The sequence below is a fragment of the Camponotus vicinus genome, unplaced genomic scaffold (assembly GCF_025532165.1).
Source record: "Camponotus vicinus isolate PSW18456_S1 unplaced genomic scaffold, iyCamVici1.0 SCAF_10, whole genome shotgun sequence".
In the NCBI taxonomy this organism is placed as follows: domain Eukaryota; kingdom Metazoa; phylum Arthropoda; class Insecta; order Hymenoptera; family Formicidae; genus Camponotus; species Camponotus vicinus.
In genome coordinates this window covers 7,539,073-7,564,444 of record NW_028141946.1, presented here as the reverse complement: position 1 = coordinate 7,564,444, position 25,372 = coordinate 7,539,073, and the positions used below count along the sequence as shown (strand labels likewise).

Here is a 25,372-nt window from a genome sequence, read left to right as displayed (position 1 = left end):
CGGCGAGGCATTCGTGACCGCTACGATATGTAATTGCACATATGCACGCACGCACATGAATGGGAATTCGTATAATGTAGGGACATTTCGACATATTAACACAAAAAGTAAAAAAAATGTTTCACAAACATTTAGACAGTAGAGAGAGAGAGAGAGAGAGACTTTAATTTATATTTTATCTATTGATGAAGTGCGAAGAGATTATAGTAAAATATAAATACGTAAAAATATGATAAAGATTCATGAAAAATAAAGTGCTTTCTTTTTTATTATACGTTAGAGAGATCTGGAGATTCTTGAGGAAAAAATCGGACATTTTATGTGATGTAAAATAATATATTTTTTGATGACACTCTTGTGAAATATAAATTAAAAATACTATTACATGAATAAATGAAGCTATCTCTATACGAATTTCGCGTTATAAAAACCAATTATTTTGCATGCATGAAAATTGTCATTTTCGGAGAACTTTCGACATTTTGCACAACATTGCAATTATATGCAATTTTGTTTATTTATATTGTTATAATAAATGTTTAATAAAAGTGCCCAATAATAGCAGCATTCTTGAGAGCTTTCACAATGTTACTAAATTATTAAAGCGTCAAGATTTTGTATATGTCAAAATGTCCCTAAATTACATATGTGCTTTAGGATGTCTCAACTGGTATTAATAATTAATTATTTAGTTACTTTATTAATGTTTCAAGTTAGAAATATTTAATAAACATGGCTTCTATTTTCTTCTCTTTCTTTTTTCTCTCTCTTAATATAATTGATAAAATATAATATAAGAAAAGAAACATCTCATACAGAAATAAAATTCAGCAAAATATATGATAAAAAAATTAAGAATATGATTTACGTTTTAATGTCACTTTTCTAAATATCTTCTAATTAACAAAAAACATTTGTGTGTGGGTGTGTGATAAATTAAGAAAATAAAATATTAAATTATAAAAGCAACGTTTAGGGAATGATATGTTTTCCGAAAAATCTACGCGACAGAATCGATAAATTTTCAAATTATTCACGATCTCTTTTATTTTAACTTACATCTGCGTGAAAGATTGTATTTTTCAGATTTTTTAGGAATCAAGATCATTTCAAAAGCTATTATAGAAACTCGCGAAATATCTTATATTATCCTCTGTATCCGTTATTCTGACATCCTTTCGACGCTATACGCGAAGCATAGATATACCGATTTATTGTTTAACTTGGATTGTTACAAAGTTATATATATATATATATATATATATATATACACACACACACTTAGTTTATAGTGTATACATTATTATATATTTTAATGACGGCGATATGTATCTTAAATAGAAATAGTGAACTCTTCCGCTAATTGAAATTTGACGATCTAAGATAGTAATGGGTTCTTGTATACACAAGATGTTTGTCTTCAATTAAATAAGAAAACTTGCATAAGAATCAAATTTGATAATTTTAATTAAAACAACATTTTGCATTCCGAAATATAATAATATAATACAGAATATAATAATATTTCTATAAATATATAACATGTTATTATATGTAGAAAATATAAAAGTAAAAGTTTTTATTGTTTCCAAATCTTTTATCTTTTATTATTTCAATGTTAAAATATTTTGACAGGAATTCTATTGCTGCACATTATTTTCGTTTCATGTATATATATTTTAATTTCGTGTTTTTTAATTTATAATTTATAATTTATAATTTAATATTTTTTTTATATTGATTATTTTTCAATTACAAAATATCCAAGATTAGATATAAAAATTACATTAATGTGTTTTGAATGATACAAAATCAATTTTGATAAATTGGACATTATTTCACGAATGCGCTTGCAACGAGAATACGTTATAATATTTATGTATTAATATTAATGCGTTGTTGAGGAAAGTTTAGAAGACACCGATGAATCTGAAATATAAAGTAGCTACGTTGCATCAATCTTGTTTTCAAGTTTTCGCGGACTGTAATATATTTCGTGCGAAATATCCGGATGACGAGCGAAATTATTCGCGGCATAACTGTAGCACGTGATATGACAAGATTACGCTAGATGGTATATTACTTTACGCACACAACCAAGGTATTATTCTTTCTACACTCGATTTACGCCGCCATCTGATATGCTTTATACAAGAATATTATACAGGGTTTACCAAAAGTGTGGAAACCCCTTAATATTTCGAAAAATACGCATTTTAAAAAAAAATGTTTCATACAAAAGTTATAGGGTTTTATGTGGCACATTACACAGCAACATTATTATGACCTCGAATAGCATTGTCAAGGTTATGTGAAAGTCAGCTTTAATTTTTTAAATGGAACCCTATATTTTTTATTACATTATCTTGCAGCTTATCTTGAGAGCTTCTCAAAACACTATAATAAAGTATTTCTTCATTGAGTACTTTTCGAGTTATGAGGCTTGAAATAATTTCTTAATTTTACATAAACCATAAAATATCTAGCAAAATATTCATTTTTCGATTATCTTACCTTAATACTTTTATGTACAAAATAATGAGAGGAATCAATTGGTGTAAAGAAAAAACATAGTTGTTTTTAAGAAAAAATATGTAATTTGCAATTAACAATTACATATTTTTTCTTACAAATATAACTGTATGTTTTCTTTACACCAATTAATTACTTTCATTATTTTGTACATAAAAGTATTAAGGTAAGATAATCGAAAAATGAATATTTTACTAGATATTTTATGGTTTATGTAAAATTAAGAAATGATTTCAAGCCTCATAACTCGGAAAGTACTTAATGAAAACTAACTTAATTATAGTGTTTTGGAAAGCTCTCGAGATGAGCTACAAGAATATGCGAAAGCATATAGGGTGTCCCATTTAAAAAGTTGGAGGTGACCTTCACATAACCTTGACAATGCTATTCGAGGTCATAATAATGTTGCTGTGTAATGCGCCACATAAAACCCTATAACTTTTGTATGAAACATTTTTTAAAAAAATGCGTATTTTTCGAAATATTAAGGGGTTTCCACACTTTTGGTAAACCCTGTATAGTTATCCTTTAATCTCTTTTCTCTTTTTTTCTGCTACATTTTAGAAATCAAAATAAAACTTGTGCTTTGCAAATTCCTTTTTATTATAAATGAATAATTTATAGAATAATTTTATATTGAATTTGATTATTATATAGTATGTATGAAATTATTAACACATTATATATGAATATTATTAACACTTTATTTCTTACAGTGTTCCAATAATACTAAAAATATGATGCAAAATATTTTGCCGGCTAAAAAAATTAGATTGAACGAGATAAAGCAATGGAGTAAACATTTCCAAAATACAAAGCAAAACCATTCGCGTTGCAATTCAGATCGGCGAATTAAAATCGCGTGAGACCACAAGCGTAACTGCGGGAAACATCGATTAATCTGCAGTTCTTCTACACGTGCGATATATTTTTCAACGGGAAAACGCGAGATGTGTGTGTACATACACTCTTCAGGTTTCGCTTTTTATCTCGAAATACGACGCGATGCAAATCTCGCCTAAAATATGCAGCAGCTAAATTGAATGTTAACAGATGCAATTTGTCATCGAGATAAAACGTGTGTTTAATCACGATCTGGAGCAAAAGTTTGGAAAGTAAAAAAGAGACAGTCCACCTACATGTGTCGCGATGGCCTTTTTACAAATTGTCGCCTATAACGATTACATTATACTCAAGATGTCGTGTTCTTATTTATATACTCATTGCACGACAAAATAGCGTATCAGAAAATGTCAAGTAACATGGAATGTGTAATGAATATATTGGAAAGAGAAAAAGAGAAAGAAGAAGAAGGAATTGCAATATTTCTTTTTCTTTTTCTATTTCCGATCGAACGAGGTATAATCGAAAATTGGAAAATGGTAAACAAAGCAAAATAATGCGTTAGATGCGAATAAAGTTGAACGAAATTGTTGTCGCCATTGCACCGGAGATATTTGAATATTACCTGAGTTGCGTGTTTGTTATTCCAAACAGGCTTTAGTAACGAAAGAAAATAATAGCGTGCACGCACGAACGCGCTGATATTGACGCAGCCTTTATCAGTACTTTAACCTCGTTTGATCCCCTGGCTCTTTCTATTTTATGAGAAAATGGGTAACTGCAATGTGTTTCCTTTGCGCGTGAAAATGAAAGTATGAAGAAGTAAATATGAATATTTCAGGAAAAAAAATTATTCAATTTAACTTTTAATTCACAAGAGTATAAATAAATTACTCAAGATAAATGAATCTCTCATTAAAAAAAAGAAATATTAAAAGAGATTTTTGAGAAATCATATTTTTATTCGCAATTGCAAAAGAAACTTTGTAATTTTGTGAGATAATGTTTACCGCACATTTCCTTCTCATTACAATTTCACCTTAATTCCCTTTATGATAAACTTTTGTCGCAATATAATTGTCGCAATCTTGTGCATTATCTTACGACTTCCAATGGGACTTCTGTGAACGTTAGATTGCATCTCTCGCCACGCCTAATTAATTAATTCTTCGTTGCCTGCCGACCTGTTATTCCCGTTTTGCCGACGAATGCAATCTCGCGCGCATACGACGCTCTTCGTGTAGAACATTCGCAGCAAATGAAATTTTCGAAAGTTTTTCGAGAAAAAGAAGGCGGGGGGAGAGGGAGGAGGAGGAGGAGAAAAATATGAGCATGTAATATTGCGGCAAACACAAACTCGCTCGCGACGGCTCGATAGCTTACTTTTATTGACGTTTTAACCCTCGTCTTTGCCATGTGCTCGGAGCAGGTGTTTTATTCGTTGCTGCAGCTTTACAGCATTTATGGATTCGGTCGCGGTTGATAAAGAAAAATTTGCCGCATATATTTGATGCGATAGGAAAACCAGATTTAACGCAAACTACGAGAGCGAGTTTCGTCGTCTCGTCGGTTGAAGTCGCTTAATTCGTATGTGAAACACAATTACAAACACGTGTCGAGTGCGTAATGCAATTGTGTCTGGTAGCTCCGTCTGTTACGCCTTTAGGCAATAACTTTCGTTGAAAATCAGAAAAGAGATCTCGACATGAAATATTCTTTTAGCGCGTTTCATAATATTAGTTTCATTATTTCACATTAAAATGAGATTAGAAAAAAAGTACGTAAAAATATTGAGAAGATAGAATTAATTATTTCGAGCAATTATACTATTATTCTTACATTATATCACGTTATTCGACATTTACAATAACAGTAATTTAGATACACAATTAATGAAAGCTGTAATTAACACACTTTAACCTTTTCCAGTTCAATAAATTCAATTGGAATTATATACATATACAGAATGTATCAGTTTTCCCCGCGCATTTTGTTTTATTTGTAGCTTCTAAATTTATAGGCTTCAATCTGAGGTCGATTTCTCTAACAAAAATGTCGAGACTAATAGCTTCTGTATTACAAGCGATTGAAATTTAGAGGAAACGTAAAGAATTTATATATTTTATGTCAATATACATTTTATATCAATGTTAAACATGCATTAAAAATATTTTCTTTAATTTACTCTTTTAACGAAATTTAAAATATATTTACATTTGTTTAAAACAGAGAAAATAAATACTAATAGTTATTTTATTCACGGAATTTAGTAATATGATTAAGAATATTCATTTAATAATAACACATTAAATACTTACACTAAATTTTTATTCATTTAATAATAACTAATTAAATACTTACACTAAATTTTCATTCATTTAATAATAACACATTAAATACTTACACTAAATTTTCTCAATTAGTCCGAATTGTGTAGTGGCTGTTGAACGCGTGATATCGACATCGGATCATTTGTAGACTTTTTTAATATACAGAATTTGGCTTTGATGTATGTGATGCGTGTTAGACGAGAACTAAATTAAGTTTGTACAGTCCATTTTCACGATTGTTCGACGCAGGTTGAAAATGAAGTAAAAGTAAATTTTATATTCAGTTTCCTATTGCGCGTAGAAATAACTTTTTGAGAAATGAAGGAAAAATGTTCACTGTTAATTCTATATAACAAAAATTAGGTTCCACATTACATATTATGTGTTAATACTTAACAAATAATTTATGACTGGATTATATACAAATACGTAGTGTAGGTTCCAGAATCACCCAATTAAATTTTAACAACAGATGCTCCTTCTAATCCGAAAAATCGATTTTTCCTTAACCGGTTCCAATAATTTTCGTGTTACAAGCAAGCCCGAGAACGAAGAGCTTTTGGTGAACTTAACTTGTCGATAGTTCACTTCCGATTCATTCACTTGGGACGATTTATCCAGAGCCATCGCCAAAAGCGTAAATTCGGCCTTAGCAATGAACGTGGTCTTGTCGACGGAAATTGATGACCAGGGAGCACGGCCTCGACCAGTCGGCCGGCAGAATTTATCGAAACCAATGAAATTCCCAGGAGTCCTCCGGCAGAGAGCGACGATTACCAGCGGTCTCCACCATGGAAATAATAATTACATCTCGCGCAATTATTGCATCCGGGATTCTACCGCGTCACTTGCGTCGCGGATGAAAGAATTAGGCCGATCTCATTCTCTCTTTTCTACCAGATTTTTCCGAACTTGGATTTTTAATCTGCATAAGTTCATCCGTATTTCCAGAATTATTCATTCATCAAGAAAAGTTTTGTATAAATTTAAAGTTTACACACAATTATAATTATAGAGACTTAATGATATCGAAAAGAAAAATTTTATGAAAGGTAACTGAATTTAAAGAATTTTATATATATAAAAAAATATATAAAAAATATATATATATATATATTTTTTTTTTATATATTTTTTTATATACAAAGAGAACCTCTCTCTCTCTCTCTCTCTCTCTCTCTCTCTATTATATACATTTGTTTTAGTTGTCAGATAATTATACGATAAATTCTCCAGTAATCTGTACAGATTCGCTCGTCCAAATAACATTGAAGAGAATGAATGTAGCGCGTGTGTGACGTGCCTTAATCACAATGTACGCGGTCGTGAACAAAATACCGATTATTTACGCTTAGTATGTGCCAATCGAAATTCCCCCTTTAATCCGGCGAGCGTGCCGCGCCCTTCACGCGTCAATAAAAATAAACAAATAATTGATTTGCGATTGGTGCGAGCGCCACGGGATAGATTAGAGCTCAATAAATCCTTGATAAACGCACACGCACAGAATGAGCAGCGATGCGATTGATACCGAGGTGGGATTTACGGTTGGCAATATTCCCCCCAAGCATCTCCTCGAACTTTCTGATTTATCCTTGACTTCTTAAATTCGATAATGTTCGATTTATCGTTGTCCTTGGTTTCCTAAATTCGATGAATTTAGGAAACCGTTCTTGTACTAATATCCAGCGTATTTCATTCTCGAAACGCTACACACACATACACATTTATATTGATTATTAATAAGAGAATGATAACACGGAATTACCATCCATGCGGATCGGTTAATTAATTATGTAATATTTATAATACATATAGTATTAGGAGATTATGCAATCGTATCTCGGAAACAAATAAAACAATATGGGTTATTAACAATTAGATATGAATCTCGTTTACAATAGCTATGTTTTAGCAATAAATAAGCAAATCACAAATAATAATTATTCATACGATATGTATTGAATGACTTGATGTTAAAATTATAATATTTTTAAATAAGAAATACAGTCTTTTTTAACAAGCTTTGCTTTTTTAGATTTTTGAAACTTGAAAAGATACAATTGTTTAAGCATCAATAATCACGACAGTATAAACAATGTTACTCCCTATTCTTATTATATTATATTATATTCTTCTATCGATATTGAGTCTGAAAACACATTAGTAATTTAATTGTTAATGCGTTCGTCGATAAAAGCGCCCTTCGTCGTTGAAGACTAAAGAACAAATAAGGGACGAATTCTGTCGAGGGTTCGGCTGGCATACAATAAGCCCGAGAGTTTTTCATGAGCATCTCGCGTGTTACGGCCGATTAATATTTCTCGATTAAAAGCTTATTACGGTCATGTTATACGGCGAACGGGCGTGGAATAATGCGATTAAAAACGAACGTTCAATTGCATTTCTCCATTCGAAGCGCATGGTAATATATTCTTTTTCGTGTTATTTTGTTTGCCGTTATCTTTGCTTTCGTCACTTCGAGCTCGCGCGAACGACTTATTGTATTTCGCCTCACGTTTGCAAACGGCTGAAGAAAACGAAGTGATCCGGCATCCGAAATGTTTTTCTTTTTATTTAGCTACACGGCACACACAAGGTTTTAATAGGTATCTACCTGCTACGCGCAAATAATCCCAGAAAACGAAATAAGGGCGACAATTACAATATCTACACATGTCGGAAATATAAAGCAGTGCAGGAAATAATATGTGCATAAATAAAAAGAATTAAGGAATAAAATCATAGAAAAATTCGCTGAAACAAATACAATAATTTTGAATTGTTGGTTGACAATAAAAGTCTGATTTCGCAATGATTTTACAATAATATTCTTGCCTCTATATTATATATATTTTATATACTATTTTATTGTAATCTTCAATAAAATTTAAAAAGTGTGATAACAACCAACGAATATTTAATAATAAAACTTCAATTACATACTGCAAATAAAAACCGAACTGTGCTGATAGAGTACTTTTATTTATATATTTTTCAATGTAAAAACTATTTATTGTTAGTAAGCGATATTTTCTCCATGCTTGTTCTACTTTTCAAAAGATATCTGTGCTCCAGAAAAATTTAATCCTATCATTCCGGGGAAACATTCGATACACGGCAAAAAGAGCCTAAAATGAGATGAACGGAAGAGAGAAGTGGAGGTACTCAACATAAAAGTCGGACGCCTCACCTTGTTATTCCTTCCTTTAACGTGAAGGCGAAAATACACGAGAGCAATTTCGAAATGGACGCATTCGCGCGACCAGGAGACAAGACCGATCTGGAAAATTACATTTACCAGCGGCGCTCAAATTACGGACAATTTGTTCGTAGCTCCGGTGCCCTGAAACGCGTATCCACTAAATTACGTGAGCACTGGCCGAGTCTCGAAGATAAGAGAAACATAATTAAGGCAGCACGGTAAAGTAAAAAACGGCCATAAAAGTGGAAAAACCTTCGGCAACGAAGAAAGAAGATCAAGAGGAATGTAATAAACTGCAGATTGATGAATATTGCAAAGCGCAGTGCACATAAGTTCTAATTGTTACAAAAAAAAAACAACGGACATCTAAGTAAATATAATAAGCGATTATATATATATAGATTATTTTTTATATATTATACAATAAATATTTTTTTATAATTTTAATATTTTCATTGTACGAAGGTTACTTAATTTGGAATTATTGAAAATTATCTGTATGGGCATACAGAGTTAATTTTACAACATGAACTGATGGCAATTCTATTACGTTTCGCTGCGTATTCGATAATTGTCTCTAATTAAATCGTTATCGATGGGTACCAATCGATTGGCTAATTTAAAAGCGCACTTGTGAATGTACGCGCCAATATGCATACTTAATATTACCTGTACGAGAAAAGAGCTGATTGCAGAACGTAGTTGAGTGTAGTCACGCGTTTATCATTAATTAGATATTCAACAATCGTTTCGTAAATTAAATTATTATTAATAGATACGATTTAATTACTTACTTCAAACATTATTTTCAAGCATAACTAATTAGTTAACTAGTCGCATAGATACTCAGCTTTTTTGTTGTAGATTTTCAACGATAGAAAATAAATCCTTTTTCGATATAGATAAGGATCAAATTCAATAATCTACCGTCTTAAAAATATTCGTACGAACTATACAGATTTTTTTCCGATATTAATAACGCGCGATACGTTTTGAAACTTGCTAGCAAAATGAGCGTAAAAGTTGTCGACACTTCGAATCTCTAATACGCCGAGGAGATGTAAGAAACAACTTCCGGTCGCCCAGATCAAGTTAAATTTCTTGTAACGATCCTTCCTTCGTCAGCAACGGAGAAACAAAGTTTGCAAAAATAATTCGCCCCCGCATAGTTCCGACACGAATCTCTTTGTGAGTTGAAAAGCTGCGCGATTAAAATTCGCCGTGATTGTAATAATTAAATCGACGAAAAAAAAATCCTTTATGTTATAACGGATCTGCTGTAAATAAAACCGTCGGCGATTTAATTAGCTAAATGAAACTCGTTTTGGTTTGCGAGATTACGAACGAATCAACATTTTAATCTCGGTCTTTGCAGATTAAAGAAAAGTAAAGGCGAAATATTCACGCGCGATGTTAAAAGAATTATTTTTATAATTGATTCTAACATACGCGTGCGCGCAACTTCAATGACGTGTATTAAATACGGTCCGCGATAAAAGCGTTCTAACGAGGAGCGCTTCTCTACTCAACTGATCACGTCTGTCATAAAATTCGCAATGAAAATATTTATCACCATCGACGTCGTCGAGAGGGACACGATTATCTTATATCTCAACTTCTCGAACACGCCATAAGCTCGGCAAAATTGCCGTTTCGAATTTAAATGTAGCACACTAAATTCTGTACTATCAGTATCGTCGATCCATTAAAAGACGATAACATTATGAATAAATGTAATCGAGTGTCTTGTAAATATCATCCTACACGATGAGACCGAAATAAAGTTGAATTATCATACTCTTAAAAACTTGCGATTTTAATTATAGATATACTATAATGAATGTGTACATATAATGTTCATTAACGTATTAAACTTTAAGTAAATTGCACTGGAGTAAATTACGTTATCCGTCGGTATGTGTTAAATTTGTAAAGATTTAACTTTGACATTTGAATACGGTGCGTCGGGATTCGTAATCTAAATTGGCGACTAACCACAAATTAGCACGTATAATTCATATTGACTTATTAATCTCAAGTATTGTGAAACGAACACGTCACGTTACTAATTGTGGTATGACATGCGATAAGCTTCGCACTATTTTCTCGTTAACAGTTAATACATATATCATTTATGTTCTTTAATTGATTATTGAACTAGAGCAAAGCTTTTTACATTATAAATTCAAAATTATAATTATCTTATATAGTAAATTATTTATACATATATGTATAAATAATTTACAGTTATATTACGGTTATAATACAATTATATATATATAAATCTCTATCATTAATTTAGAGTAAATTTTAAATAAACAATTTTTTAAGTAGAAAAATTTTTTCGAAGACTATTTTTTTAAATCTTCCAATATTCAAAATTATTATATATATACACACACACACACACACACACACACACACACACACACACAATAATTTTGAATATTGAAAGATTGAAAAAAAAGACTAGTCTTCGAAAATCTACTTAAGAAATTTTTTATTTAAAATTTACTCTAAATTAATAATAGACATTTTTTTTAAGCTTTACATTTGAAAAATCATATTACACATTAATAATTGAAACGATATACCGCATTATATAAATCGGATAGGTATTCATGTAAAAAATAAATTCTACAGAGTTTCCGCTCGTAAATTATATAAATGTGAATCATAAAAATATGACGCATAAAAAACGTACATAAAATAAATTATTAGAAGTATATCATAACGCTCCCTTGAAAAAAAATTATTATTAATCGTACAAAAAATCGATAAATGTTTTTATCACAATTGTGCATGAAATCGCGCAATAAGAATAAGGATCTACGTTCGACATATATTTTATACGGTCGAAACATACCTGTGGATCATCACTTTCGCAAGAGTTTCCGGCATCATGATCGCATTGACAGGAAAACAGTAAAGTCCTCGATCGCTAGGACGAGTCCTTCTCGCCATCACTCGCCAATTTCGCATTCGAACTTCACAGAGATAACACACAATCGGCACACCGACTAATAGCGCGTGACTATCGAACGATCGACATAACGTGTCAAGGACGCACGGAGACGTCCGCCGCCGCCTCGAAGGTCACAGAAGGACCTTTCAGGTCGCGCGACGATAGGACGAGTTAGGTACTGTTTCCCTGACGACGCGTGCCGCGTGTTGGCCGATTTCCAAATTTTTCGCGTGATATCGGAACCGATATCGAACGACAGAGTTCGCCGGGCTCTGCCACAAGTGGTTGCGTCCTGTCAGTGGAAAACACCTGATCGTGCGCTCCGCGAGCGTCAACTCAGGATGTATGCTTGTAGAATATATTACATATATGTACATACACACATATGCGGGGAACCGACGAAGAGAGGAATGCCTGTTCGTTTCACACGGAAATCTTAACAGTCGGTAAACTTCAATCTGTCGCTCGGAAGAAGAGCCACCACCCACAGTTAACGTATTTTCATCGCTCTAATGGACAAATTCGATTGCATCAACCTTCCGCAGGAAGGGCTACGCACCTTTCTGACGGCGTGGCTCGCCACCGACATTTGATCGTCCTAGGATCGATTCTTCGAGGCGTGTAAACAGACAAAGGTAGAAGCGGGACGGACAGGATTTGCCGCGTGCACCTTCAATTAAAACACGAAGGATTAGACGAGTCGTCCATTCGTGAAAAGTCCTTTCTTCAGGAGCGATCCTTTATCGGTCGAATTCGATCGTCGATCCTCGAGAGGACCGAGATAAATACTGGTCCCCGAGTACGACGAAATTTTTCGAGACTCTCACTTCAGTGTAGAACGCGATGTTCTTTCGCGATTACTCCAACTTCCTCGTCTTACGATGACGGGAACACCTTGCGCACGAGGCGGAGCCGCGACGAGTGTACACGCACGCTCGTCCTTAGACGAGGAGTACCTCACAAGGGTTGGTTTTCTGTTTTCCAGTCTATCGACTACGGTGCACCCCCAGTGTTATCTCGCAGGAACTAATCCGGTCACGATGACGCCTGCGTCCTCGAGCGTCGCGACGCCGGCTATTCGCGCATGACGCGATAATAGAAGCGCGAATTTAGCATAACGTTCGAGATGCAGAATATTTGATAGCGAATATTTAGGTTTGCTGGCTATTTAGAATAATGAAAGCAAATGTCATGATTAAACGAATCCTTGAAATATTCTACTAGAAAGATTTTATAATATTATTGAAGATTTTATATGGCATATGATAAATAAGGAAATGATTTTTAAGCTGTATTTAAAAAATCAAAAGAAAGTTTTGTATTGAAAAAAAATTTTTGACTTAATGAAACATAATATCGTCGAGTCAAGAAATATCATTATCTTATACCATTGCAGTATGACTTTAATAATTTGATCACGAAAAAAAACTTTTATAAAAGAAAAATTTTATTTATAATTCTTTTTTGCCAAACTATTTAAAATAAAAATTTTTCATTATTTTTTTATAACTTTTTTCAACTTTGTTAAATATAATATATTATAATTAAGATAATTTATGAATAATATTTATGAATAATATTTATGATTTATTTATGTAACAATGATTGAACAAAGATTATAGAAATCTCGATATGTAATTATTTTTAGGATTAGAAAAAGCAAATAAAAACTTTTTTATTTTAGTTTTTCTTTTTGTTCAAATTTTTTCTATTAAATGAATTCACGTGATGATTCTGCGATAGTTTCCTTATTCATTCAATGCCTAAAATTCAATATATAAAACATATCAAATAAAATTTTCAAAAAATGAAACGCTAAGGCGCGGACATGTTTTGTTCATTGATATTACTTAATGAAGATGTTTATTCTTTCAAGAGTAAGAGATGTTTATTTTTTCAAGAGTAAGAGATGTTTATCCTTTCACGTATTCCGTGTTGCCTTGCGCAACACGGAATATTTTAAGAGTGCTAAAAATTTACGAAATTACAAGATTCCTCTTGTACTAAGAATACATCACGGAGCGAAAATTTCTACTGTCAAAGGACAGGTCAGGATGAATTTGGAACACGCTGGAATTCACCAAACGTCGTGAATTACAATATTTTTACATGTACGACGCGCGGAATTATATTTATCCTTTAATCTTTAATCACTCACCAGTCTGGGTGCTGCTGTCAAAAAATGTGCTAGATGTTTCGACTGTCATCGTCGCGAAGGTGCCATCCGTGATTTGAGCAGAGCTATCTCTTCGTCCGCGATATCTCTGAACCTATGAAATAAGAAATAAAGTCTCATGATCGTTAATTACATAAATGAAAAACACCAATATTCTTAGCTCTAATAGTTAGTTCTAATAGCTCTATGTTGCTTTCTTAAAAATGTTAAATTTTTTGAATAGAAGTTTTTTAAAAATTATTCTTATATTTATTACGTAAGGAAGATTTCGCTTCATAAGAATTTTTTATAAAAATTTCCTTTTATAAAAATTTTTATTTTGTTTATTCGATGCCCTTAAGTTTATGCAAATTTAAAAAGAAATCAGAATTTTTGTTTTTTAATGAAGCATTATTATATTTTCTATATATCTATTTCGAGATGAATTTTATCGATAATCGCGAATATTATCGAAATGAACGAACCGTGTCGTCGCTCTGAGAGCTTTGTCGTCTAAAATTACGGCATCGTATCATCTCCTCGGTGGTACTCTGCCGTCGAAAACCGCGCGCTATCAAAATTTCTTCGGTGGTGGATTGCCGTCGTATTATTGGTGCATGTTGGATACCGCTGGGTGCGCGAGCACAAGGACTGGGATCTCTGGACGAACATGAGGAGCTGTCCGGCGATCTGCAATATATATAAATGGGAAAAATTTTAATATGTTACAAATTAATATAATTATATTAAAATTTTAAAGTTTGGCGAAAATGTGATTTGAAATTGTATAGATATTTATAATTTAAAAATATTTTAAAATGCGTATAAAAATAAAAATATGCGTATAAAATATTTAAAAATAATTTGTAAAAATATTAATAAGTATATTATAAATATAATAATATATAATAATATTTCAATATATAAAATAGGGCTTGGTTACACATATTAAAATATTTTGGAATTTAAAATGTTAATAATTGTTATGAATATTAAATGGATCATCGCATTTACGCCATTCTTGTTAGAAAATCAATAAAATACAGGTACCTTGGTGGCCGACCAGCCATGGAGGTGGATTGCCTTCTCAGTCGAGCTTTTCTTTGCCTGATAGGACTGATATCTCTTTTATCAACAGTTCTGTCGGGACTCAAATGACTTCTTGAGTCACGACGTCGTGGATAAGAAGCGGAATCCGGACTCAAGGAGTCTCTTCGTGCTTTTCGACCTTCAAATATATCGATAAAATTAGTATATATATCCTACAGCTTAAATAATTATAACAATATCTCTCGAATTTAATATCTTCTTCAATTATCATTTAAAGGAAATGTTAATTTATATCAAAATGTTCTTTTAAATTTGAAAAGTTTAACTCATTGCCGAAATGAAAGGGTGACGCTATTACAATAGAAGTTAATAGAACCGTTATGTCATAATTGAAATGATCGATTTTAAGTATTTTGTGCGAGATAAAAATACAAATAAATTAACAGATATATAAAGAAAAATTATATAACAGATACATAAAGAAAAATTAATTGCAGACAATATATAGAATTTTAATTTCATGTATTGTTTGAAAAAAACTAAAGCAATTGTAACAACAATTGGTATTTACCGCCATCATCAGGATCCGGTGATAAAGTTGGCTGACTGCCACGACGCCCTGTGGGTGGCATGGACTCGTCTATTGCTGCCTGTTGACGTATCAGCCTCGACAATTTATTCGGCGAAACTTCTTTACTCTTGTAATAACACTGTTAAAAGAATCGATAAACCATTAATATGCAATATATAAACAACAAAAGAAATGGAAGATTTATGACAGCTACAGATGCATTTTAATAAATTACGCAAAAATTGAGCAATTGGAAAATTCTAACTATATTTTTGTCAAATATATAAAAAAATTTAATTTTACATCGCTATAACTTATTACAATCATACATCAAATTACTGGATTAATATTCTTCATCGTAAAAGAAGAACGCAAAGTTTACCTGCGTTGTCGAGTCTCTTCGAGTGGAAAGTAACGGATGCGTAGGTGTATTGTTGACGTTCGGGGAACCAACTGGGCTGGAGCTACCGGAAGTCGAGGTACCAGGAAGCGGTAGGCTGCTTCCGGCCGTCGGTGAAATCGCCGGTGGCGTTACCGAGGACATGACGATAGTCGGTGGGTTCATAGATCCGTCCAGATTGATACCGGACTTGTTATCAATAGTGGCTTTTGTATCAACGCTCAAGGTCGACAAAGTGGGGGTATTGATTGTCACTATTCTCGATTCAGTCATGGTGACGACGGACGTCTTTCCGTCGACCGTCAAGGATGTCGCCGACATTGTCGTCTTCGCGTCAATCATGGGGCCAGTTGATTGTGTCTTGGTTTCAGTACTGCTAGATCTCTCGCTTTTGTCTGTGGAACTCCTCTGGGCCTCCATATGATCTCTAATGGAAAACAATTAATTAAATAATACACATACTACTTACAGAGTATCTCAAAATTTTGTCCTGGATATTTTTTAATAACAGATTCTGTGGTCAATTTGGAGACGAGAATATTCTACATTTTCTCTCTCTCTCTCAATACAGAATCAAATATATGAATAAAATGAAATGAATATGTTATTCTGTATCGAAGAAAATTATGAGGCATTGTGTATATAATTTGATATATGTATAAACGATTCTTTTGTATGAATGGTTATGTTATTAATGTTATTAATTTAAAATTTAAAGATAATTAAATTAATTTAAATTAAAATTAATTAAAAATTATTAATAAAATAATTAAAAATTATGTATTTTAATTACTTATTTTAATTACCTTAATCTCATTTATTTGAATTTAATTATTTGCCTATTGGCCAATTTAATTATTCATCTTCACCGACCTGACCGCGTTACTGGCCGCACTGTCTGTGCTTGAAGCGCTCGGTCTTTGATCATTTCTGTAGTATTTCGTAGGTGTAATGCCACCCCCATCCATCGACTGTTGAGACTGCCTACGTCTATGATGACGACAGTTGTGCTTACGCTCGCCGGGACTCGGAGTCTGTCCCGCAATCACCGAATCTCTCCTGGATCTTGCGCTTTCACCCGAGCCACGACGAGAATTTCTCGATTCGCCAGAACCTGCAAGTGATATAATAATTAGTATGATAAATATGCATCGTGCATTTCGTTAAAAAACGATTAATTTTTTTTATTCCCTTCATAATTAGTTTTTTTACATTGTTTGAAAATTAAAATTTGACACGCATAAACGTTGATAAGCTATTAAAAATTATGAAACGTACTAAATAAAATATTTCAAAAATAATTACGCGTTTTACGTTAACATAATTGGTGAAAAAGAAACTAGACTATTTTTCAAAGTGACTGGTCACGGATGTTAAAACCAGCACGTTAAATCTGCAACAAAACGTCACACTTTTTCTCTCTGTGTATCTTTAAATTAAATTAATTAATTTAAAATTTAATCTAAAGAAGAACGATTATACATGACTCATGCAAGACGCACATCTGTCTCTAAAACTGTTGTGAATGAGTTTTTTTCATTGAATTCACGTATCAATCACTTTGCAGTCTCAAAGCAATCGCGAGCACGAGCGTTATTTTTAGACTGGTATCAGAGAAACACAAGCTATTTCTCCTTTGCTCTTCTTTGAAGGCTTTACCTCGTCGTGGCGTGGGTGAGATGACTGTGGGCGGTTGCGGCTGCGGCGTTTCCTTCTTGCTCCAGAGTCTGGCTATGTCGTTCTTGAAATCGCTGATGGCGGAATCACGTCTAGACTTGGTCGACACCTGGCTGCGAATACCGCTGTCGACCGAGCTCTCCCGTCTCTTCCGCAGGCTGGCCAGGTGGCTCGCGTCCGTGGTGGTTTGTCGCGACCACGGCAGCGACTTGGCGATGTCCGCCAAGGTCTCCCTGCGGCAGAGCTTGTTGCCGCGTCCGCTCTTCGCGGAGGCACCGCCGCCCCATTCGCGCAGGATGTCGGTCAGCTGTGCGAGGCTCGATCGCCGTCGACGTTGGTTCGTCGGCGAGGAGTCATGGGTCTCGTTCGGTGGCGAGATCGATGTGATTTGCGCCGCGGAGTCTCGTCTGCCTGTTCCTGAACGCAAACGCATTTTTATTTTTGTAGATGTTATCGTTCGATTAGTTCAAGAATAAAATAATGTCGTCTTATTATTGATTTGTTATAAAAAAATCCGATGCGCAACGACAATGCCAGTTTTTTTTGGGTGGGTCTTTGTTTCTTCTTAATAAATAATGAAATAATATTATATAAATAGCAAAGTATTATTTTATTTATACTTGAGAAGGTCGCTCGAAAGATAGAAATAGGGAATATATTGAATACATAATTAAAAATTGATTTAATAGCTGTATTTTAAAAAGAGGGACGTTCTTATTCTTCTTATTATTTTATATAATACTTATTTTGTGCAATTTATGCAATATTAATTTTTTATATGATACTTTTTTAATGAAATGAATTTTTTCCCGGAGAGAAAAGATTAGAGAAAAATACAAATGCTATTAATTTCCGACTTTAATAGTTGCGCAACACGGGTATCGGCCATTACAATTCTCATGAAAATGAATTTAAAGCACTTTCGCATAAGAAAACCATCGAATTTCCATAATGTGCGAGAAATGCTGGTTACGAATCGTCGAAGCGTGTCCGTGCATACCCAGTCGTTGTTTCAAAGTGGACTCCTCCACTTGCTCTCGCACGAGATCGTCCCAGCCGTTGCCACCCTGCCATATCAGCCCGACTTGATGACTTAGGATGGGCAGGTTGCACACGAAGCAGATCGCTGTCATGGTCCTGAAAAAAGGAAGTGCGCGGTCTCGGCTTAAGCCGGTAGGAAAGCGTGACGTCCGCTTGCCGCCACTCGCGAGCGGAACGGAAGAACTTTCAACGGAAGAAGAAGGTGCATCTCTCAACGATAAAATTACGTGAAACCAGGCCATGCCAACAGAGCGCTCAAAAGTGACAATACTTCATTGAAGTCGTGGTTTCTTTTAGACCCTTGTTAAGACGCGCAACAAGACGATTGTCATGCTCGATTTTATTGCGAAGCTACCATCGGTACACAAGAGACAGCAGGAACGAGGCACGTATAATATACAGATATATTGATATATACAGATGTGCGAGCCTCCTCCTGCCTTCTTATCGCCGCGAAACCACACTTCGTCTATGCCCACTTCGTGAATACGATCGAAAGAACTTAACGAGATATTCAAGATAATACAAACGTAGCTAAGTAGAACAACACTCTAACAATGTACAGTAGACACAATAACGTACGTGTAATAATTACAACGGGGCTGGCGATTGTGTAAGCTCGACCGTGATTTTTGTCGAGAATACGCGAGAATAATTCTTGCGAAAAAATAATCATGAGAAATTTTTAATGTGAATTTTAAAAAATAATACAAAGCATTTTTTTAAAATTGATAAAAATTTTTAATAATGTAAATTTCATAATGTAAAATTTTTAAAAATAATACAAAGCATTTTTTAAAAATTGATATCATGTAAAATGAGCAAAGATCTAGTAACGCATGGCACTATTATACACAAGACAAACACTGTCGCGTCGACATTTCTAAAAAATCTAAGAAGTACTTAGCATTAATTTGATTATATAAGCATGATATTAGAAATTAAAAAAAGAACGGATAATTCTAGATTCTATTTTTTATCTTCGAACATACACTATCTAAAATTATCACAACACTGACGTACTGTTTGATGCTTGATACATGTGAGATTAAATTCTTCGCGTCATTTTGAATTAGCATAAATTTAAATATAAATAGGGTAGAGACTTCAGGAGTAAACGCAGCGAGACTAAACGCGAGACTCATTCTGGCGTATGTAAAGCACGAGATCGCCGAGTTCACACAAGTCGACATCGCAGCCTTCCGTTTAGGAATGTTAACCGCAGCGTGTTTCGCGAGCGCCGATGAACGTCATTCCAAAAGCGTGGATGCATAAAGAAACTTGAGATATATTATATAATATATATACATATATATATATATATATATATATGTATATATGTATACAATTACTAGAGAGCGAGAGAGCCGCATGTCTTTTCTCATGTGTATACAGCATATAATAAAAACTTTTTTAGAAGGCATATATCTGATTTGATGTTTCGACCTGTAATGTCGAAGTCTGGGGCTCTGCAACGACATCGCATGGCAAGGGTCTGGCCGACCTGCAAAAGATACACACACACAAACTTTTTTTTTTTCGATAGACCGCTATCGCGTTCGATAGTAAAGTAGTTGATGTAAAGAGGCATCGCGCTCTCGATGATGCTGTATCCTGAAAAGGTGCGTGATACTTGAAATAGAGCGTGGAAAGTAATCGATGATCATTTTTTAATCACGGAAACTGCGTTGTTTCTGCGCAACGCCGCCGTTTATTTCTTATATCGAAACATCGGAAAATTAATGACGTTGCAAAAAGGTTGACAACGAAACTCGATGATAATGTAACACAATAATATTGAGAATAAATATCATATATCATGATTGTGTAATGTAATTATGTGAAAATACGTTATATTTCCTAAAATATCTCCCGCATTCATTAAAATGTTTTAGCAATCGTTTACTAATCAAATGGCTAACATAATATCTAATGAATGTAATATTATTGCCACATACGAGGAAATACGATTTTAATTATTCAATATAGTTTACAAACGTTATTATAAACACATTATACGAAAATTTCTATATTATTGGAACGTATGCATATACCTCGTGTCTGGTTTCACCTACATATTGGACATTTGAATATGTTGAATGTAAATTCCGTTAAATATATATGCAAACTTCAATGTTACAAATTTCTATCAAACATATATTTCCATTCATAGTTTTCGTATAATTTCTGCGAAATCAATACGATACAAGTTTTGCTATGTCAGTAACTTTCTAGAAACTCTCGCTACATCACAATAATATTAACTCTTGTTAAAACTTGGCTGCCTTATATTAAGAGAAATCGTGAGAACTCAATCCATTCGCATGCTAATACGACTGGTCGTTAATAGTGAAGCTTGATGGCTCATATAAGACGAATTAAGAGAAGTAATTAAAAAAAAAAAGTGTTACGATAAGGCGCAATTACAGTTTCATCAGAGGAACGATAGGGAAAACTAGATGTTTGAAGTCTGGACCCGAAACGTGCGCACAGATAACAATTAATTAATCTTCCAGTCAAAGCTGTAGGGTTTACTTATGCACAAAGTGACCTAATTAGCGATTCACTTGCCCTGATTACTTCGCTCCGGCAAACAAACGAGCATCGACAACGAACTTGTGTCTAATATCGATAGTCAATAAATTCGAACGACAATTTAACTTGTCCAAAAAAATAAATTTCGTGATTGACTTTTTATTTGCAAATTATTCAATTAAAACTTAAAGTTTTATGAGTTTTTGTATTCTTCTCTTTTTTCAAAACACATAATATCACTGATCAACTTCAGAGTTAAAAAAAAATTTAATTCGATGTTCAATTATCATATGTGTAATAGTGAATATTGAAATTTGCGAAATGTATACTTTAAGTTTTTCTCTCGAAAAAATCTTATATATATATTGAATTTATATTTTATAATTGTGATCAAAATAATAGTCCACGATATATTTAAAAATCAATGAATGAGAAATATAATATGAGAAATATAATATTGAAATTCGACACGATACTTTTGCTTGACAACAAAATTCCGACACGATTATTATGGAACAAATAAAATGTTTGATATTAAATCTGGTTAAATCCGACAAAAATTCTCATTTCAACGAACAAAATAATTTTAGAGTTTCCGCATATAAAATGATGATTAAATATTAAAATTAAATGTGAAACGCGTGAAAAATTACATTATGAAAGGAATTCTGTGTCATTCGATTCTGAAAAAAAGAAATAGAAAAGCGGAGAAGTTTGCATTTAGTTTCAGCATCGCGCATTTAACATGATAAGTAAAAAATACAATAAAAATGTAAAAATTACAATAACGTGTTATTGCCAAGTTAATGTTTTCTGAACTAGAACAACAATTCTTTAGTAACATTCTCAGCTAGAATTTTTTTTGCTAGCGTTATTTGAAACCACAACACAGTGTAGATGCACGAAAATACGTAGATCACGGACTTTTATTTGCATGCGTCAAAGTCACGTTTCCAAACCATGTTGAGGTTTATAAACGAGAAAAATCATATAAAAAAATTGTTTTTCGGTAAAAAATCTAAATTCAAAAATTCGAAGATATAAAAATTTTGATTTACATTATTAGAAACATGAGTAATATTAAACATGAATTTTTTTTATTGCTCAAGGATTCTACAGCGTAATGCGATAAATGAAGCGAGAGATACATAATATTTTGTTGCTGGTCACTGCAATTTTACGCGCCATTAAAGGCGATCGTCATGGAAAATATGTTTTAACCGATTTCCATTTCGAGAAGTAAAAACCAATTTTAGAAGCAATAAAATAAATTTATTGTTATTTGAAAGCGCAAATACTATCTTTAAAAGCCGAGACCTTTTTTCGCGAGATTACACAAATATATTAAAATACATCACAAATACATCCAGCGAGAATAACGCAAATTTGCTCGATAATAGTGCGCGGAAGTTTCAGAGCTTTGAATAAAATTTTTAATAAAAAATTTGTTTGACTTTTTTAAATAACAGTACTTGGATTTTTTCTATATTAATTAATAATCAAGATTGAAATTTTTTCTCGTTAAAAGAATATTATGTAACTTTTGAATTTCATATTTCAGAGATTGATGATAAATATCTCTCTTTTTTAAATTATAATATTGTAATATGAATGTTGCAATGAATATATGATCTTTTTACAGTCTAGATTTTCCAATATTTGCTAATACTCTCCACTTTAATATGTATTATGGTAGCACGCATGCCAAATCGACCAGCCGGATCGCCACCCTGCGTCGCCATAATGCGTGCTTTAATGTCACATTGTGGCGTGTATTATCGGCCTGCGAAATGCCTGTACGTCATTAATACGACAGCTTTGACATTTCCTATTTCAACATCCATTGCGTGGTAATGATGCCGATTGCGAGAGCTGAGAGGTAAATAGCTCGCATCATAGAGCCATAAAGCGAAATAAAATCATTTTCACGATTAAGAAAAGAAAATAAAATTAATTTATATAGAAAATACATTTGCATTTATTTATGTCTTTCTATATATTTATGACAGCATATCTTCCATTGAAAAAGATGAAAAATGTTCAATATTCCGGGGAAATTATAATTAAAAAAAAGAAAAATTATTTTAAATTATGCAAACAATCCAGATTAAATTAAAAAAAATTTTTCTGGCTAACTTCTAATAATTTCTAGATAATTATTTCTGCATTTTATAATCGTCAAATATTTCGTTATTCAAATGTGTATTAACGCTCTTTACATATTTATTATTCTCCAGTCTCTCGCAATTGTGTGGAATGACTTACTCGTATAACGCGAAATGAATTACTCGCGCGGGCATCACGTTAACATTGAAATTATGAACGAGCAGCAGATATTGCGCGAGATCATATTCGCTCCTGAATTTAATTTCACGCAACACGACGCAACGTGTGTAATTCGAAGCGTTGTAACCAGAAACTAGTATATAGATGCACAAGAAATGTAACTGCATTTTTTTTTTAAATTTATGCGTATGAGCAAACGCGAATTTATCTATACAACAATTCCCTCTTACATACTTAATTCCAATTCACCAACATTCTTGTATCAGCATAATTATTACCTGCATTATTAAAAAGCGTATATTGATAATTCTTCTTAATTTAAGGGTGTGAATACACATCTTTTTAAATTAAATAGTAGTATTATTAATGATGCAGTAGGGGCAAAATATGTATTATGGCGATTCTCTCTTAAAAGTTCTTTCCTATGTTCCCAACGAGGATTAACCTCTTAAATCTTAGAGTAACCCAAGAATAAAACATAGAAATTACATATTTCAGTAGTTTATTCTTACTAATGCTTGCCCCTAATCTCTTCTTAAAGAGAAGAGAGTTTAAAACTTTCTACGAAAGCTTGGAAACCTTATTTCCTAAAATAAAATTCTCTGCATCGCGTAATTTTACACATATCTTACGATATAAAATATGCATTTTGCATATGCATTTTAAAATATTGCAGATTTTGCCTCTAGTTATGTACAAAAAGTCACGTGGAAAAGTCCTTGTAATGGCAGGAAGACGTTTTGAGACGTTTGCTGGAAAGTAATGATAACTTGTAGATTATCATCAGAGATGGCTGTGATTGCGGCTTCGTAAAAACGAGCGAAGTTTATCCGCGGAAAACTGGCGGAGGACTCGAGGTAGTTCCCGCGCAAATTGAAGGACTCGTCTTCTTGCTTCGCAGATCGCGATGCAGACCACGCGAAGTATCTTAATAAAATCTGACCCCGAAACTCGTCGGAAGGAAAACTCATCAGGCACCACTTCGAAAACTCATCTGCAAACAAGCTTGCGGCCAATAACAATTAAATAAAAAAAAATAAAATGCAAGAAAAAAATTAAAAACTAATTCTTAGAATAATAAATTTTTTTCACGTTCGATATTTATCCGGGTATAAGCTGCGAAAGACTCTCAAGATGAGGAAAAGTAAAAACTATTTAGCTCATTTTTATAAATATTTTAGCTTATATAAATATATGTAATTATGCTTTTTTTAGAATAAACACTGTAAATATATACGTTTTATTTAATTTATAAAATATTACTATTTTTTATTATTCTTTTAAAATTATTGTTAGATCTTTTTTGTTATTCACATTGTTATAAATATTGTATTAATATAGAAAGATATGAATTAAAAATTAGATAAAAAATGTGAAACATTTTTAAACAAAAATATATAACAAAAGCATAAAAGAGAGGAAACAGTTTATAAAATAGATTTTTGTTAAAAACATTATAACAAGATAGAAACGATATTTTTCACGTAAATGATGGTGAAATGTCCTGATTTTGTCAAGACGATGCGGTGTGCACGTTTTGTAAACTCGATCATGTCTACTATGCGTTAAAGCTTTCTATCGAGTTAAATATTTGAGGATGACAGGGGATCGATAATGGAAGTATCAATATATGCTTTACACGAAGACGTATTCGCGTGAAGCAGCAAATATTCAAAAAATATTATGTTTAAATATAGAGCTAAGTATTTTTAATGTTTAATATAATTATTGAACACATATACGTATGTATGTATGTGTATATAATTATTCAAAATATAGTAA

The 25,372-nt window shown here is 32.8% G+C and overlaps 1 protein-coding gene across 5 annotated transcripts in view; it reads right to left on the bottom strand.

The window, feature by feature from the left end:
• Positions 1-25,372, bottom strand: part of Rsh (Rap GTPase activating protein radish) — a 130,820-nt gene that overhangs the window by 19,143 nt on the left and 86,305 nt on the right. For 2 of the 5 annotated variants that reach the window (XM_083079865.1, XM_083079866.1), the window contains exons 1-8: positions 18,729-19,441; positions 17,711-18,145; positions 16,925-17,165; positions 16,034-16,478; positions 15,652-15,790; positions 15,081-15,258; positions 14,516-14,720; positions 14,034-14,145 (exon numbers count right to left, since the gene is read on the bottom strand). In XM_083079865.1, coding sequence (XP_082935991.1) covers positions 14,034-14,145; positions 14,516-14,720; positions 15,081-15,258; positions 15,652-15,790; positions 16,034-16,478; positions 16,925-17,165; positions 17,711-18,145; positions 18,729-19,011 — 2,038 coding nt within the window. In that variant the 5' untranslated portion in view covers positions 19,012-19,441. Of the gene's footprint in view, positions 1-14,033; positions 14,146-14,515; positions 14,721-15,080; positions 15,259-15,651; positions 15,791-16,033; positions 16,479-16,924; positions 17,166-17,710; positions 18,146-18,728; positions 19,443-20,215; positions 20,274-25,372 lie in introns of those variants that run through there. The other 3 variants (XM_083079869.1, XM_083079870.1, XM_083079868.1) reach the window with 3 other exon arrangements.